The 19,043-nt window shown below is 40.1% G+C and overlaps 2 protein-coding genes across 2 annotated transcripts in view; both read left to right on the top strand.

The window, feature by feature from the left end:
• The window catches only part of LOC134677405 (zinc finger protein ZFP2-like), a 28,938-nt gene extending 13,670 nt beyond the window's left edge, over positions 1-15,268 (top strand). The window contains exons 9-12 of the mRNA XM_063535859.1: positions 8,483-8,580; positions 10,353-10,473; positions 12,248-12,379; positions 14,913-15,268. Of these exons, the coding sequence (XP_063391929.1) occupies positions 8,483-8,580; positions 10,353-10,473; positions 12,248-12,379; positions 14,913-15,260 (699 nt within the window). The 3' untranslated portion in view covers positions 15,261-15,268. The remainder of the gene's footprint in view (positions 1-8,482; positions 8,581-10,352; positions 10,474-12,247; positions 12,380-14,912) is intronic.
• Positions 15,269-15,665: 397 nt separating this feature from the next.
• LOC134677328 (zinc finger protein 22-like) lies at positions 15,666-18,215 on the top strand. The gene is made up of 3 exons (XM_063535763.1): positions 15,666-15,809; positions 16,513-16,665; positions 17,780-18,215. Exons 1-3 carry the CDS (start codon positions 15,666-15,668, stop codon positions 17,864-17,866), a joined length of 384 nt encoding a protein of 127 aa, XP_063391833.1. The 3' UTR covers positions 17,867-18,215.
• The last annotated feature ends 828 nt before the right edge of the window (positions 18,216-19,043 follow it).

Genomic DNA, 19,043 nt, shown 5'->3' on the forward strand with positions numbered 1-19,043 from the left:
ATCACGCTGCTTATTCAAATTATTATTTGAATTAACTTTGTTTCCATAACAAAAAATCTACCTTAAACGAACTATAATTATTGATTTGGATTTACTTTTGCATTGATTGCTTGGTGGTTACCTAAATAAATGTTTTCTTTGATTTTGATTTGGCATTTTTCTTTATTTGTTTAACAGTTTTTCACACTTCACAAAATCGAGTGTCTATTATACATAAGTATGTTTTATGCATATTAAGTATATAATTCCTTATTTATTTTATTTATTAACTAACTACTGAGCCATTGATATCGGTATCACCGATTATTTACTTTAACCTCGTGCCGCCCAATGTGCAATACATTGTACAAAGTGACACTCAGCATAACTGCCCAGACTTTAGAAATTAAATTCAGAGCTAAACGCCCAGTGTGCAATACGCTGTACATAAAAGTTTATCAGATGTCAGTTTTAAATTTTCGCGCAAATTTGGAATTTACCTAGACGTCGTGAATGGTCGGTTCAGTGGCAACCATTTTGATAGCTGACGTTTGACAGATATTCATCAACAGTGTTGTACTTCCGCAATTATTCAAACACGCGCGACACATGGGTATATAATCTTGATTTATTAAATGAATAATGGCTTTTTTCGTTTACAGAGTGACATAAAAATTATCCTAAATGTTTGTTTTATTGAAATATACTGTTATTTTTTACAAAGGAAAAAAAAATATTTATTTTTCTTAATCGTAAGATTATGTTCATCAGATTGCACACTGGGCGCTACTGTTATAAAAATACATAATATAACCTACAACTGAAGGTTCTTTTGATAGTTTATTTTTAGGTCTGCATGATGATTTATTTGTTGAATACGAGCTCTGGAAGACTTTTTGCCATCACATAATAAAATTTGTGATCCTGAATACCAACTTTCTAGTGATGAACTAAATATATCAGTCTTAGTGAAAAATAAAGTTTCGAAGAAAGTGATACTGAAATACAGCAAACATACAATACCCATATAACCATTCCAGTCGCAGAATCATCAAAGTGGTAACTAAATGTCAGATGTGTCGTAACAGAGTCCACACAATGTGTCTAGAATTGTTTCGAAACAAAGTGTCGTCGCCGTGTCTACACTTTTCCGTAACAAGGTGTCGACACATTTGTGTGCACTTTGCGTGCGGTTTGCGACTAAATCTGACAGCAAATTTGTGACAGCAAATGTCAATATAAAATACCTCTTGAAAACCAAGGTTTGTCAAACTACAATTAGTGTCTCGTGTGCTTGTAATTCTAGTAAGTCATCATGGGCGATGCGAATGATAAAAATCGACCAAAACCATATAAACACCCAACACCCGTCAACCTTTTACAGAAAAGTTTTTAAAGAAATGCAATACGCTACTAGGCCAGGCAACGAATGCTCAATAAAGTTGTAGAGGGAAATGCTCGGAACACAATTTTTGACTCCTTAACTTGGTTTGGACAAGTTAGGAGGTGAACATATCAAAAGTCCTCGGCCGTAGCCCTTGAGCGGGGGGTGAGAGGGGGCTTTGAAGGTCCCATTTTCCGGTTTTTCGATTATATCTCGGAAACTATGCATCTTAGCAACATGGCCACTTATACAAAATGAAAGTTAATTTAATTTGTTACAAGTTTATTCAGTCAATTTTTTCGATATGTTGAATAGTTTTTGAGATATCCGCTCTTGAAAGTTTATTTAGGGCTCTCAATGTTATCTTGATATATTACATCAGTGAAGGTGCTAGGCCGTGTATGGTATCGTTTTCGTATAAATCTGGGTTGCTGAATCCATTTAAGGTATCACATTGACACCATTCCACAAAATTAAAAAAAATCTTTTTAGGGTTCCGTACCTCAAAAGCAAAAACGGAATTCTTATGGGATCACTCGTGCGTCTGAATACACAAAATAGTTCTTTACAGGAAAACCTATTAGAAATGTGCAGTCAAGCGCGAGTCGGACTTAATGTACGAATACGCGAGTCCGACTCGCACTTGGCCGGTTTTTTTTAAACTCCTCTTGACGCTTAACCGCTGAACCGATTTCGTTGAAATTTGGTATAGAAATAGTTTGCGTCCCGGAACAGGACATAGGATAGATATTACAGTGAAACCTGGTTAATTGGCACCTGGATAAATGGAAAACCTCAATAATTGCAACCAAAAGTCCGGTCCCGGTCCCTTGAGACCAAAAGGCCTCTATAATTGAAATTTTGGAACCTCTATAATTGCAATTTAGATTTTAGTGCTTTTCATAATTTTGCCTCTGTAATTGACCATATTGCAACTTAAGACCTCTATAATTGACACTGTGCTAAAAAATCCGTTCATTTTGCTCTTGTTTTTACCTCTATTATTAAAACGAGTCTTACTTGTTGCCTCTGTAATTGAAATAATGTAGTTGTAGACAGCAGAAACAATATTTTAATAGCAATGATTATTTTATTTATATCTTTATCCAGAATTTAAATTATTTATTGGGTATCTTTCACAACCTGTAGTAGGTGAAATAGTTTTATCCATAAAAAACAAAGTATGCTTTTAACATTCTAATAAAACATTCTTCTACAATTCAAGGGATTTATTTAAACCCAAATGATAAGAAAATAAAGTGGTAATTAATGTAGTGTAAAAGTGCAAGTATAGATAGAAGCAATATAGGTATAGACCAGAAACCCAGAACGTAAGCGTGTAAATCTACTTTAAATAGTTATTTGCACCTCCATAAAAGAAATTTGTCAGAACGCAACCTCTATTAATGAAAACCTCTATAATTGACGCAACGATTTTTTGAACCTCGTTAATTGACACGACCTGCTTAAATGAAAAACCTCGTTAATTGACAAAAACTGGCCGGTCCCTTGAGATTGCAATTATCCAGGTTCCACTGTATAACCAAAATCATCTTTTGAAGGTGTGAAAAGTGGCGTGGAAATTTGTACGGGAAATCAATAACCGCTGAACCGATTTACATTAAATTTGGGATGGTCTACATCTTTGATTTAGTTAAAAATGATAAAAAAAACATGACTTCAAACCTAAACTTAAACAGTATTAACTTCAAGAAGTCAATTCTGAATTCCCCTCTACACCTCATTTCACACCTTTAAAGGATGATTTTTGAGATAACTTATTATGTCCTGTCTCGGGACTCAAAATATATGTGTACTAAATTTAAATTAAAACTGTTCAGCAGTTTAAGCGTGAAGAGGAGTTTAAAAGAAAGTAAGTTTATATGTTTTTACTTTGGAATGGTGTCAATGTGATACCATAACTAAATTTGGTACTGCGCATTTATACGAAAACGATACCAAACATGGCCTCGTAGCTTTACTGTTGTAGGAGTCAAAATAAAATTGAGAGCCCTAAATTCTTATTACTTGACCAAACTTGTGTAGAAGGAAAAGGAAAAATAAAAGTCTTCGGCAGGAATATAAGACACAAATATTTTTTTTTTTTTTGCGTTACTATTTCAATCATCAAATATTTAAACATACCTTGATTATATTATTCTAGTGAGATCCTCATAGATAAACAAAAACATTTACTTAAAAAATTACAAGGACAAAATGTCACGGAACTTGTGAGAGTAATATGTGAAAAATAAAAACTTTTATGACAAAAAAATCTGGACACAATTTAAGAAGCATCCAATTGCGTCGAGGAATCATCTGTATTTTTGCTTGTTTCATTACCTCCTCGCTTCTTTTTTTGTCCTTTGTATTCTGTAGCAATTTGTTAGATCTGAAAATAAAGATAACTTGCGTCGTCACGGATGTCGATTTATAGGTTTTAGGGAGTGCAGAATTCGAAAACGATGATCATTTTATAATCCAAGATGGCGGCTACGTATTTTGTCATAAAAGTCGTCATGAATATCGTTTTATAGATTTTAGGAAGTGCCGATTTCGAAAATGATGACCAGTTTGGAATCCAAGATGTGTGCCGTGCACTTTCTCATAAAAGTCGTCATGGATATCGTTTTATAGGTTTTAGGGAGTGCAGAATTCGAAAATGATGACTATTTTGGATTCCAAGATGTCTGCCTTGCACTTTGTCATATAAGCCGTGAGTAAATGATGACCATGACCAACAAAACGACATCCATGTCGACTTTTAACATAGTGCATGGCCGCCATTTTGGATTCCAAAATGGTCATCATTTTCGAAATCAGGGCCCCCTAAAACCTATAAAACGACACCCATGACAACTTTTATGACATAGTGCATGGCCGCCATTTTGGATTCCAAAATGGTCATCATTTTCGAAATCAGGGCCCCCTAAAACCTATAAAACGACACCCATGACAACTTTTATGACATAGTGCATGGCCGCCATTTTGGATTCCAAAATGGCCATCATTTTCGAAATCTGCGTCCCCTAAAACCTATAAAACGACATCCATGACGACTTTTATGACATAGTGCATGGCCGCCATCTTGGAATCCAAAATGGTCATCGTTTTCGAAATCTGTGCCCCCTAAAACCTATAAAACGACACCCATGACGACTTTTATGACATAGTGCATGGCCACCATTTTGGAATCCAAAATGGTCATCATTTTCTAAATCTGCGCCCCCCAAAACCTATAAAACGACACACATGACGACTTTTATGGCATAGTGCATGGCCGCCATTTTGGATTCCAAAATGGTCATCATTTTCAAAATTGGGGCCCCCCTAAAACCTATAAAACGACATCTATGACAACTTTTATGACATAGTGCATGGCCGCCATTTTGGATTCCAAAATGGTCATCATTTTCGAAATCTGCGCCCCCCAAAACCTATAAAACGACACCCATGACGACTTTTATGACATAGTGCATGGCCGCCATTCTGGATTACAAAATGGTCATCATTTTCTAAATCGGGGTCCCCTAAAACCCATAAAACGACATCCATGACGACTTTTATGACATAGTGCATGGCCGCCATTTTGGAATCGAAAATGGTTATCCTTTTCGAAATCTGCGCCCCCCAAAACCTATAAAACGACACCCATGACGACTTTTATGACATAGTCCATGGCCGCCATTCTGGATTCCAAAATAGTCATCATTTTCGAAAGCGGGGCCCCCTACAACCTATAAAACGACATCCATGACGACTTTTATGACATAGTGCATGGCCGCCATCTTGGAATCCAAAATGGTCATCGTTTTCGAAATCTGCGCCCCCTAAAACCTATAAAACGACACCCATGACGACTTTTATGACATAGTGCATGGCCACCATTTCGGAATCCAAAATAGTCATCATTTTCTAAATCTGTGCCCCCCAAAACCTATAAAACGACACCCATGACGACTTTTATGACATAGTACATGGCCGCCATTTTGGATTTCAAAATGGTCATCATTTTCGAAATCGGGGCCCCCTAAAACCTATAAAACGACACCCATGACGACTTTTATGACATAGTGCATGGGCGCCATCTTGGAATCCAAAATGGTCATCATTTTTGAAATCTGCGCCTCCTAAAACCTCTAAAACGACACCCCTGACGACTTTTATGGCATAGTGCATGGCCGCCATTTTGGATTCCAAAATGGTCATCATTTTCAAAATTGGGGCCCCCTACAACCTATAAAACGACATCCATGACGACTTTTATGACATAGTGCATGGGCGCCATCTTGGAATCCAAAATGGTCATCATTTTTGAAATCTGCGCCTCCTAAAACCTCTAAAACGACACCCATGACGACTTTTATGACATAGTCCATGGCCGCCATTCTGGATTCCAAAATAGTCATCATTTTCGAAAGCGGGGCCCCCTACAACCTATAAAACGACATCCATGACGACTTTTATGACATAGTGCATGGCCGCCATCTTGGAATCCAAAATGGTCATCGTTTTCGAAATCTGCGCCCCCTAAAACCTATAAAACGACACCCATGACGACTTTTATGACATAGTGCATGGCCACCATTTCGGAATCCAAAATAGTCATCATTTTCTAAATCTGTGCCCCCCAAAACCTATAAAACGACACCCATGACGACTTTTATGACATAGTACATGGCCGCCATTTTGGATTTCAAAATGGTCATCATTTTCGAAATCGGGGCCCCCTAAAACCTATAAAACGACACCCATGACGACTTTTATGACATAGTGCATGGGCGCCATCTTGGAATCCAAAATGGTCATCATTTTTGAAATCTGCGCCTCCTAAAACCTCTAAAACGACACCCCTGACGACTTTTATGGCATAGTGCATGGCCGCCATTTTGGATTCCAAAATGGTCATCATTTTCAAAATTGGGGCCCCCTAAAACGTATAAAACGACATCCATGACGACTTTTATGACACAGTGCATGGCCGCCATTTGAGATTCCAAAATGGTCATCATTTTCGAAATCGTCACTCCCTAAAACCTATAAATCGACACCCATTTCGACTTTTATGACAAAGTGTTTGGCTACCATCTGCATGCAAGACATTTCTATTATTTTTACGTACAAAAATGGCCCCCTGTCAACTTCCAATTTATTCGATTAATGTTCAGATTAATTCAATTTCAATCTATGTTAGGTCGACTAAACTAATCGTGATTAAAATTTGAGGATTAACTTTTTTAATTCCATTAATTAGTCGAATAAACAGTTAATCTATTAAGTCCCATCTCTGACCACGGCATTTTTACACTTTGAGAATATCTGAAAACAAATGAACACAAGGAGCCATTTTGAAAATCCAGTAACTTTGTTATTACATTTGACAGCGCGTGTCATGTGTCTACACAGAGTCGACACAAAGTCGAAACATTTGCGACTACTTTGTGACTGCAATATTTCTCAGCCTTAAACCATATTTATTAGAGATGCAACGGATAGTTGTTTGGCCGGATACCGGATACCGGATATCCGGCCTGGACACTGGCCGAATATCCGGTATCCGGCCGCCGGATATTCGGCCGGCGGAACTATACCTACATTTCGGTTTTTCAGGTGCGCATTCTGCAGGTTTGACCTGTTTCCTAGTAAACGTTCGCGCGGGCTCATTTCTAGGTTCAAAATGAGTGCGCGTGCAAGTCAGTGGAATGATTAAATTGTTTTAAAATAATAAACAAGTACGATTATGACCGTGTCTGTTTCTTAAATTCAATTTGTTTACTCCGAAATCAAGCAATGTTACTATCCGGTATCCGGCCGGATAGAAGGTCACTATCCGGTATCCGGCCGGATAGTAAAATAGTGGCCGGATAGGCCGGATACCGGATAGTAACCGGATATCCGGTGCATCTCTAATATTTATACATCATAATTAACAAGTTTCGTAGTATGTAAAGCGTTATTTCTGTTATTTAAGTATAGTATACGCATCGAAGTACTAAAAATGCATCAAATAACATATTTATGAACACAGGCACTGAGAAGTAAACAATTTCATTTCCGGCTAAACTAAAACAATTTGGTGGCGCGTTGATTATATTACACTTAGTTTATCAAATCACTCGAGCAGTTTAATTCCCCATAATAATTTAAGTCCTATTGTAATATAAATGCAAACAATATATAATTACGTCTTGTAATCCGTTTTAGAGATGGCGTATTAATGTCACTTATTTTTATTTAACTATTTTTCCATCTGACAGTTTCCATTTGACAGGAACAAAATGAACGAATGAACGAATGATTTTGGCATAAAGTAGTCGCAAACTAGTAACAATGTGTGCACACGGCGACCACACTTTATGTCACTTTGTGTCATGTGTCGACCCTTCCCCATTTCTGGTAACTGTGTCGACACGGCGACGACTCTGCGACTGGAATTGTGACCGAAACAGACACAAGATGTGTCTACACCGCGTCGTAACGGCGACTGGAAATGGTTGTATGGGTAACTTATATATAAATAAGAAGGATATGAAGTGTTATGTTAAGGAAGTTTATTAACTATTTTTCAGACCTCGTTATAAAGCATTTCAGTGTCAAATATGAATGTTATAATATAACATACATAAAAAGTGACCCAATACTAAAAAAAAATATTTCTAATTATTTTTGACTTATGTTGCTTTTTAAGAAGAATAATAATAGTCAGAGGCTACGTTATCGCGATTACATGCCTTAAAGTTGATTTAAAATAATATATTATATTACTGAATAACATCAATCAAAAACCCAATGTGCATTTAAATGAACAAAAGATACGAAGGTGGAACTAAGTTTACTGTATTCATTTTTATTCACATATACCCAGAAAAAAATAAAAAAAACCCTGCTCGAGTTTTTTGTAAAAAAAAAATGTTTGAAGTGCGTGGGCAGTTATGACTTCAAAATATTATGGCTCATATATTGCACACTGGGCGTTTAGCTGATCTTGCGTTTTTTTTCTTGGGCGGCACGAGGTTAAAAATCGGTATCGTATCGGCAAAATCATGTATCGTTACATCCCTAGTACCTACAAATAATCGTAAATTTCCTCCTGTGGCACAACACTAGTATTACTTGCAGATCGACGAGAACGGACCGTACTGCCAGCGGTGTGACGTTCGCTTCGCTTCTCAAGCTGCTTTAGACCAACATACCAAGCTATCTCCTAGACACGACGCGTAAGTTTATTAAGTACAGTATGTATAATACCTATGGCTTAAGTCCACTGACTGACTGACTTATAATAAAACTTGGCACCAAATATCAAGTCGCCAGCCTGTCGGTATTCTACAGGTTGCACTTCGGGGAGTGTGCCCAAGAGCTACACGAGCTCATTCCACCGTCCCCATTCTACCATCGGACTTTTAGACGCACGGCCGGTTTCCATCCTTACTTGGTAGATATTCCACCAATTCGCACGAAGCGCTTTGCTTCTACTTTCCTTATGCGCACTGCCAAGGAATGGAATTCCTTGCCGGCGTCTATATTTCCGTGTTCTCATAACCCGGCAACCTTCAAATCAAGAGTGAACAGGCACCCTTCTGGGCGAGCTCGCTCCATCGTAGGCCACGTCTACGCCTCGGCTAGTCTGTGGCCATGAGTAAGCCCATTCATAATAAAAAAAAAATTCATTACTACCATCATAGAGTAATATAAGTAAAGAAAGAGTAACTCCATACATCAGCTTTCTTACCAACACGCGCGTTATTTCGTAGTCGACATCTAACATCAAGTAGTGGAACTATCAGTACCGCTACTTGACACCAGATGGCACAAGTGTCGCTTGTCGCTACTGACGAAAAATGTACTGCTAAAACAATTTACAAGCAATATTAGAAGCAGGAGTTGAAAATAGAGTTCCGAGTAATCCAGTTATAATATGTATTAGCTGGAAATTGTTGAGCATTAGAGTTTTTGTTCGCCGCGACATCTATTGTCGAGTAGCAGTACTGATATATTCCGCTACTTGACGCTAGATGCTAAGAAAACTGATGTATGGAGTTTCCACTCTTTCTTTACTTACATTACTCTATGCTACCATGAGACCGCGGGCCAGGAACAGATTTCCATAACCCCCCGAACGCAGGGTTGCCAGATGGTCGGAATTTGGCGGGATTCTCCCGATTTTTAGCATGTGTCCCCGATTCCCGACAAAGTGTAAACTGTCCCGAAAAACAGCTTCACGTTATAAAACAATAATTTCATGTTCCGAACTGTCGTCGAGGGAGCGAGCTGACGTAGTGCCAATAATGTAAAATATCGTTGTTTTTAATACAATTACCTTAATTTGAATGTATTTTTTTCCCGACTTAAATCCCAAAATCCCTAAAAATTAATATTGTTTCCCGATAAATAGCGCCTTTCGATCTGGCAACCCTACTTGAACGCCAGACGGCAAAGGAATATGCCGTGCCCCGGATGCCAGGCGATCGCGATTATTCAAGCGAATTTAAACTTTACGTAGTCCCGCGTAAGTCCCTATTGCATTGGCGAAGCTGACGGCTGTAGTTGTCGTCCTTGGCAAGATTCCGATGACGTCCACAGCCGACTGTGGCGGTCAGAGGGATAACGAGTAGATTCTCGGCTCTCAGAAAACTCATAAACTGATTACAGTGGCTGTCATTCTTCAACCAATCAAAGGAGCGGCGAATAACGTTTACAGGGCCATTATCTATGAAAAGGGACCTTATTGTCGATGGCGCTTACGCCGCACAGCGTCTCGCGGCATTGTATTTATATCGGAGCATCGTTAATAATGGCGTAAGCGCCATCGACAATAAGGTCCCTTTAAATAGATAAAGTCACATATTTCCGAGCAGTGGCGTGAAAATAACATTGCCCCGAATACTAGCTAAAACTCGCGAAAAATAATACTTTTTATCTTATGATTATAGCTTTCTTTTTCCTTTTTTTTTCTTTTCTTTTTTTATTTATGATTTTACCTTTCTAGGGATAGGAAAGAGAACGGATGTCGAAAACGAGGCCGGCGCCTCGCAGACGAGTGTGAGAAAGACAGCAAAACTCGTCGGAGCAGGACGGACAAGCCCGAGGGTCCCATTCCGTGCGAACAGGTACTCATGTAGATTGGTTTTTAGGGTTCCGTACCCAAAGGGTAAAACGGGACCCTATTACTAAGACTTCGCTGTCCGTCCGTCCGTCCGTCCGTCTGTCACCAGGCTGTATCTCACGAACCGTGATAGCTAGACAGTTGAAATTTTCACAGATGATGTATTTCTGTTGCCGCTATAACAACAAATACTAAAAACAGAATAAAATAAAGATTTAAATGGGGCTCCCATACAACAAACGTGATTTTGACCAAAGTTAAGCAACGTCGGGAGTGGTCAGTACTTGGATGGGTGACCGTTTTATTTTTGATTTTTTTTTGTTTTGTTTTTTGCGTTATGGTACGGAACCCTTCGTGCGCGAGTCCGACTCGCACTTGCCCGGTTTTTCTCGTATGTAAAGTTATTCGCGGGACCCTGACGTGTTACCAAGAATGACTTTCTTTATACCGCCCGCCGTACAGTCAACTGTAAAAATGTGAGTGTAGACAGTAGACACTTAGGCCCACTTGCACCAACCCACAAACCCGGGGTTAAGAGGTTAAACCGCTAACCTAATGTCAAATTGTACTGGTAACCATGGCAACTCCAGGTGTAACCGGTTATCCCTGGATTAGTAGAATGGTGCAAGTGGCCCGTACCTACTCAAAAATATGTCCCATAGTTCTTAATTCATTAATTGACATAAGAGTTATGGGACATATTTTTGAGATGATTTGTACACCCAGATTTTTAGGGTTCCGTACCCAAAGGGTAAAACGGGACCCTATTACTAAGACTTCGCTGTCCGTCCGTCCGTCCGTCCGTCCGTCCGTCCGTCCGTCCGTCCGTCTGTCACCAGGCTGTATCTCACGAACCGTGATAGCTAGACAGTTGAAATTTTCACAGATGATGTATTTCTGTTGCCGCTATAACAACAAATACTAAAAACAGAATAAAATAAAGATTTAAATGGGGCTCCCATACAACAAACGTGATTTTTGACCAATTGACCAAAGTTAAGCAACGTCGGGAGGGGTCAGTACTTGGATGGGTGACCGTTTTTTTTTTTTTTCATTATGGTACGGAACCCTTCGTGCGCGAGTCCGACTCGCACTTGCCCGGTTTTTTACAGTTGACTGTACAATATTTTCGCTAAGAAAGTTTTAATCTATTTTCAATGTAAATAAAGTTGAATGTAATTTGTTCGAAACTTTGACAAAAAAAATGCTGCTCAATTTCATTGACAAAGAGTATAGATTCTAATGCATAATGCACATTGGAAGGAACGAAGGCTATTATAGTATTTACGAAAATTATTGAAGAGATTTTCATACTTGTTAGTCTGATTTATACACGAATACTATTCGAATAAGATTGTAAGTAAAAAGTATGTACATTCACCTGCAATAATATGTTACACAACGAAGGCCGCAAAAATATCTGACACGATCTTATTTATAGAGCCATAAGAGCGTGTCACATATTTTTGCGGCCTTCGAAGAGTAACATATTATTGCAGGTGACTGTACCTACCTAGTTATTAAAAAAAAGTATAAAGTCAAACCACTAACTGCCTACATTCATACTCGACAAAAATGAGCATGAGATATATGTAGATATAGATACCACAAAATTATTGTTTTATATGTAGGTAATTATGTGTGTGATTTACTGTTAATTGTGATATATTTTTATGATGTGACGTGTAAAATTATTATTTTATAAATAAATTAATTGAAATTGTTCGCTACTATTATACATATCATAATTGGGAAAACATTAAGGTTTCTTTTTCTAGTGTGACATGCAACTTCCGGACTCTCTCGCATACTACCGCCACTTCCGGCGGAGTCACCCGGACAAGAATCGAACCAACTACCCCTCGATGAAGACCAAGAGCATGTGCGAAGTGTGCGGGAAGATGTTCCAGGTATAGTGCGTAGTTTTGTAACAGGGCCCGGCGGCTAATCCTATTGTCTATTGTTAAGTAAAACCGCACGTGCTACTTACCTGCAAAAAAGGGTCATAATTATTATATTTGGCACCTGAGCGCGGGCTAGTCCAACGCTCAAAAAACCAGTGTAAGTGCGCTCTCCGATAACGCGCCTTTGTTACGCATCTCGATGACACATTTTAGACTGGTTCTGTAGCGTTCGACTCGCCGGCACTCAGTAACCGAATTACGCAGGTTTTTATGCAGGTGGTTGTGGCACGTGGCACGAGCGGTTTTACTTAACAATAGACAATAGGATTAGCTCGGGCTCAGTTACAAAACTACGGACTATAACTTATAAAACGAAGTCCCCCACCGCTGTCTGTTTGTGTGTTTGTATGTTCGGGTTATTCCCACTAGTTACCACCAAGTTCTTACCAGTGGTAACTACTGGGAATTTTTTTCCCACCTTTTACCACTGGTAACTCCTGGGGAAAAAATCCCAGTAGTTACCACCAAGCCCAGCAGTTGCCTCAAAAACTACTGAACGGATTTTCATGCGGTTTTATAACCAATAGAGTGATTCTTGAGGAAGCTTTAACTCTTCGTATGTATAAGCAGTGGCGTAGCTAGGGGGGGGGGGGGGGCGGCGGGAGCGGTCCGCCCCGGGTGTCACCCATTTAGGGGTGACACCCGACCGTGAACATCAGTGCAATGAAAGCGATGGAGTAAATCCTGAGCTATTTAACAAAAATTACAATTACTCTTTTTAAATATATTTTACAATTTTGTTTGAATTTTGGGGTGACACCCACAATTTCAGCACCGGGTGCCACCCATGCTAGCTACGCCACGGTGTATAAGCACTGATCAGTGTGAAGGAATTTAAACCTATTGTATTAAACAATGGATTTTTTAACCTCTTGGGGTTCAATGTCCTAATACTAGTACAAATTACCTCCAATGAAATTTAAATCTTAATGAAATGGAATAGAGTTTATTTTATTTTGTTTCGTTCGATTTTAAAACAAAACAAATTCAACTTTATTTTCTAATACCGTTGATTCAAATTCGATTGCCAATTTTCCTTGTATGGTGGGCCGCTAGAGGTTAATTAATGCGCACTGATCCGTGCTTAGACATACGAAGGGTTAAGTGTTTAATTTCCTTATTTGTTAACCCGTACGAAACCGGGGCGGGTCGCTATATATTATACAGGGTGGCCAACTTAGAGGTATACAACTTTTTTTTGCCGCCATTTTATTTTGGCGGTAAATATGACAGTTATTGCATGAAAATTAGTTTGTGTAGATACGGCAAATTTATTATGGAGCGTTTTACGACGGAGCAAGACGGGGCCACGTGTCACACGGCACGAGTTACAATAGAAACATTAAAAATAACGTTTCCCGGTCGATTAATTTCGAGAAACGGTGACATTGATGGCCCCCAAGATCGCCTGATTTAACAGCTCCTGACTTTTTTCTGTGGGGCTATCTAAAGGGACGTGTCTATGCTAATAGGCCAACGAACCTTCAGCAATTAAAACAAAATATTCGAAACACTGTCGCTGAGATAACGCCAGAAATGTGTGAAAAAGTGATGAAAACGCGATCTGCGCATCTGCCATGCTGCTAGAGGTGGACATTTGTCTGACATTATTTTCCATGTGTAATTGCTGACCCTACATATTATATTTAACAAGGAATACTTAATATTTTTTATGTTTTATAGAATAAAATTTCAAAAATAAAGTGTATACCTCTTATTTGGCCACCCTGTATGTACATATAAAAATAAGACTGTCCTAAAAAATAAATTAAAAAAAAGACTTCTAAAATTAGCGTTTGCAATTAGAAAGTATGTATGTAAATTAAAAAAACTAAAAAGAACACACTTGGGCTGTATTTCCACAAGAGATATATGCGAGGAATGTGTACTGTACAGTGCGAAATAAAATAGTTGAAATTAAATGGGGGCGCCACTTCCTACGTAGCTGTCACATTTTTGACGTAAAATGTATGTTAGGAACCAGTCTTGTCGGGTCCAAGGCAATCACTTCATTTACCTATCCTCGCTCCACTCGGGGCAGTCGGCAATATTCTATTGGTTCTTAACAGACACATCTCTCGCTACGCATCCTCGCACATTTCTTTCACCATATAACATACTAGCTTTTGGCCGCGACTTCGTCTGCGTGGAATTAGTACCAGCAGCTAGAGTAAGTACAGCGCCTGGATAAAATCTAATAGCAATTCGAGCATAATATGCTTAATTGTTTACATCAATTAACAGGCACTTCATTAATTTTCTCATTTTCCCCTTTTTCACCCTCTTTAGGGATGACTTCTGATATAAAAACTATCGTATGTCCTTCACCGGGACTTAAACTATCTCTATGCCAAATTTAAACTAAATCCGTTCAGCGGTTTAAGCGTGAAGAGGTAACAGACAGGCAGACAGACAGACAGACAGACACACTTTCGCATTTATAATATTAGTAATTAGTATGGATGTTTTATTTCCACAGAGCCTCGCCCTCCTACAAGACCACAGCTCCACACACACAGACGGCAAACTCTTCAAATGCCAGCAATGCGACAAAAGCTTCCAGCGACGATACCGACTGATCGCTCATCGAAGGTTACACTCTACACGGCCGCAGCACGCTTGCACGGCTTGCGGCAAGCGGTTCTCTACAGCCAGCAACCGGACCAGACATATGGCGGTAAGTTTTAGCTCGACTTGTAGGAGAGAGATACCGGCTGATCGCTCATCGAAGGTTACACTCTACACGCCCGCAGCACGCTTGCACGGCTTGCGGCAAGCGGTTCTCTACAGCCAGCAACCGGACCAGACATATGGCGGTAAGTTTTAGCTCGACTTGTAGGAGAGAGAGATACCGACTGATCGCTCATCGAAGGTTACACTCTGCACGCCCGCAGCACGCTTGCACGGCTTGCGGCAAGCGGTTCTCTCACAGCCAGCAACCGGACCAGACATATGGCGGTAAGTTTTAGCTCGACTTGTAGAGAGAGATATACCGACTGATCGCTCATCGAAGGTTACACTCTGCACGCCCGCAGCACGCTTGCACGGCTTGCGGCAAGCGGTTCTCTACCGCCAGCAACCGGACCAGACATATGGCGGTAAGTTTTAGCTCGACTTGTAGAGAGAGATATACCGACTGATCGCTCATCGAAGGTTACACTCTGCACGCCCGCAGCACGCTTGCACGGCTTGCGGCAAGCGGTTCTCTACCGCCAGCAACCGGACCAGACATATGGCGGTAAGTTTTAGCTCGACTTGTAGAGAGAGATACCGACTGATCGCTCATCGAAGATTACACTCTACACGCCCGCAGCACGCTTGCACGGCTTGCGGCAAGCGGTTCTCTACAGCCAGCAACCGGACCAGACATATGGCGGTAAGATTTAGCTCGACTTGTAGGAGAGAGAGATACAGACTGATCGCTCACAGAAGGTTACACTCTACACGCCCGCAGCACGCTTGCACGGCTTGCTGCAAGCGGTTCTCTCACAGACAGAACATCCTCCAGACTGAGCATAGTCGCGCTACCCCCTCTGCCACGCATACGGTAATTTTACTCCATGTTCGAGTCGAAAGTGTCTTTGTGTGACGTCCGTGTCTTTGAACGGACCAATCACGGCACGGGACTTCGCTCACCTCGTCCCGCGCACCCCTGCATTTTTGGCATCATCGGTTGCATGAAATAATTGCTCTAAACTCGGTTCTGAGAGGATTCCTAGTCAATGGGTTCTCTACAGCTAGCAACCGGACCAGACATATGGGGGTAAGTTTTAATTTCATTACACTACGCACATAACACACCTCGCAGGAAGCACATAACAGGTTACAAAAAATAATATTCAACAACGTTAATATTAATATTTAACAAGATAACCCATATCAGTGAAAGAATAAGGATCAAAGTCAAATGGCGTTCTAACAGTTTTAATCTTCTGTCGAAAGATGGCAGTAAATATACTGTGGCGTGGCTACATAATTTACCATGACAGTAACTCTCTATACACTATATTCTCTTTTAATATTGATAAACAAGTGAAAATAGTTTTGACATAAGATTTATTTTAATTATTTCCTTGCAGAGTCACACCGGCCTAAAACCATATAAGTGCGAAATGTGTGGAAAGTGTTTCAAGCACGCGAGCGAGAAGCGTGCACACATCACGTACGTGCACCTCAAGAAACCGTGGCCCAAGCGTGCTCGGGGCAAGCGCCGGGACACCAAACCATCGGTAGTCAACTTACGATATCCTTATTATAACTAAGTATATCACTACGCCTTTTTAGGGTTCCGTACCCAAAGGGTAAAACGGGACCCTATTACTAAGACTTCGCTGTCCGTCCGTCTGTCCGTCTGTCTGTCACCAGGCTGTATCTCACGAACCGTGATAGCTAGACAGTTGAAATTTTCACAGATGATGTATTTCTGTTGCCGCTATAACAACAAATACTAAAAACAGAATAAAATAAAGATTTAAGAGGGGCTCCCATACAGCAAACGTGATTTTTGACCAAAGTTAAGCAACGTCGGGCGTGGTCAGTACTTGGATGGGTGACCGTTTTCTTTTTGCATTTTTTTCCGTTTTTTTTTTGCTTTATGGTACGGAACCCTTCGTGCGCGAGTCCGACTCGCACTTGCCCGGTTTTTTTTGTTAGCCTACTTTGGTGTCCCACTGCTGGGCAAAGGCCTCCCCTCGTTTTCCCCACTCGACCCTGTCATCGGCATTTTCCCACCATTTGGGGTAGAATGCGTCCAAGTCGTACCGCCATCTCCTTACACAGACACCCCCGCCGCGTCTTGTCTGTTTGTGTGTATGTATGTTCGCGATAAATTCAAAAACTACTGAACCGACTTTCATGCAGTTTTCACCTATCAACAGAGTGATTCTTGAGGCAGGTTTAGGCAGTGGGGAGACACTCCTGACTTGGGTCGAACTCGGCTCCGTTTGGCTCAGCATTGCTCCGAGCAATTATTAGGGTTGGCACCACTTGACTTCCTTGTGCGTGCACGACCACAGATAGCACTTGATTTTTGACAACCCTAAATAGCCGAAAGGGATAGTGCCATATATTAGAAAGGGATAGCATGATTCGACCCTGAATCGCTGTCAAACTTCCGGTTTGTAGGAAGTGTCCTTTCTGTACGGTAGTGCTATTTCTTCTGTGGTTTAGGGTTTAATTTGTTAAGGTTTTGTGTAACCCGTATATCCGTATTATAATAAATTATGTTTTATCCCTTTCTTACAAATTCATAGAACTAAATGACAGATAAAGACAAACGATTCATAGCTAATTCAGGCCAGTATATAACGAGTTTATGAATAACTCCATTTATCTTTACAGACGCAGCCTGCCCCACCACAGCAAGAGATGGCGCTGACGCAGCCAGTGTGGTGTGAAAACAAAATGGCCGCCGACAAGATGTACATGCTGTAAAGTTGGCTTATGATTTGTATACATAGATCTAGTATTACATAGATGAGCTATACGCGTGCCTCCGTGAGGGACAAAACATACGCAAAGCGACAATATTAAAAACACGTTTTAACATTCCTGACAACATACCAAAAACAGTCTACGTAATTAGGTCGGGTTATTTGTTGCCCACCATAGACCATACTAAATTTTTGGTGGGGAACAAACAAAAAGTGAGACTGTGACAAGGACAAGCAATAATACCGCTTTCTCTGCTACTCCTACTGAAATTTCCATAAATGCATCCCGTTCGGTCGTTTGGCCCCTCCCCCGTGTCATCTCTATGTTATTGTACCTCTATGTTTACATAAAAAAGGACACTAAAACATACATGAAATAAAGGGACTTTATGACTAAAAACTATTTTTTTATTTGTTCAAAAAGATACTCTTAACCCTTTGGACGCCAATGACCGATATATTCGCACAGCAGGCTCAAAGCCAAAGACCGATTAATCGGTCACATACCACAGAGCAACATAGACTTACATACATATGCATAAAAGTTCAATTTCAGTTTTGACACTTCGGTGACGTGGCGTCCGCGTGACAGGTTTTGTGTTTGACACGGCGTCGAAAAAGTTAAGGCTGTATTTCCACCAGAGGTATGCGAGGATGGTAGCAAAGACATATGTATCTTCGTATAAGATGAATAAAGTCTAAGAAAAAGACGTGCCTCGGAAATCAAGAAAAAGTCATTCTCGGATAGATGGCGCACACACCTTTGGCCTATGGTCGGCTAGATGGCGTGACGACACCGTTTCATATTTAACAATTTTAACACATAGATATCAGTGAATGAACATGGGTCAAAATGATATAAAAATAATTAAATCATTTATCCATATATATTCATATTTTTGATAATTTTATACGTGTTTATTTTGAGTTTTAGTCGTTTGTCGATAGATGGCAGTAAATTTACAGACATTTACTATGACAGGACCCCTCTATACTATCTATTCTTTTTTATGGTAGCAAGGGATGTGTTATGCCGGCTACATACGTAACGATAAATCGTTGCGATAAAACTGTGCAGATAAATCGAACCGTGTGTTATGACAAATCGTTGTCGATTATCGTATCGTAAAATTGCCGACTAGAGCTGCGCTGAGCGAGGATAGGGTATTCTACTGGTT

This window comes from Cydia fagiglandana, chromosome 26, assembly GCF_963556715.1.
Source record: "Cydia fagiglandana chromosome 26, ilCydFagi1.1, whole genome shotgun sequence".
In the NCBI taxonomy this organism is placed as follows: domain Eukaryota; kingdom Metazoa; phylum Arthropoda; class Insecta; order Lepidoptera; family Tortricidae; genus Cydia; species Cydia fagiglandana.

Bases quoted from the DNA above. Each gene is read 5' to 3' on its own strand.
- LOC134677328 (XM_063535763.1), top strand. From the start codon at position 15,666: ATGGCGGTAAGTTTTAGCTCGACTTGTAGAGAGAGATACCGACTGATC. The intron at 15,810-16,512 runs GTAAGATTTAGC...ATTTCCTTGCAG, and splicing joins ACCGGACCAGACATATGGCG to AGTCACACCGGCCTAAAACC. The intron at 16,666-17,779 runs GTCAACTTACGA...TTACAGACGCAG, and splicing joins GGGACACCAAACCATCGGTA to CCTGCCCCACCACAGCAAGA.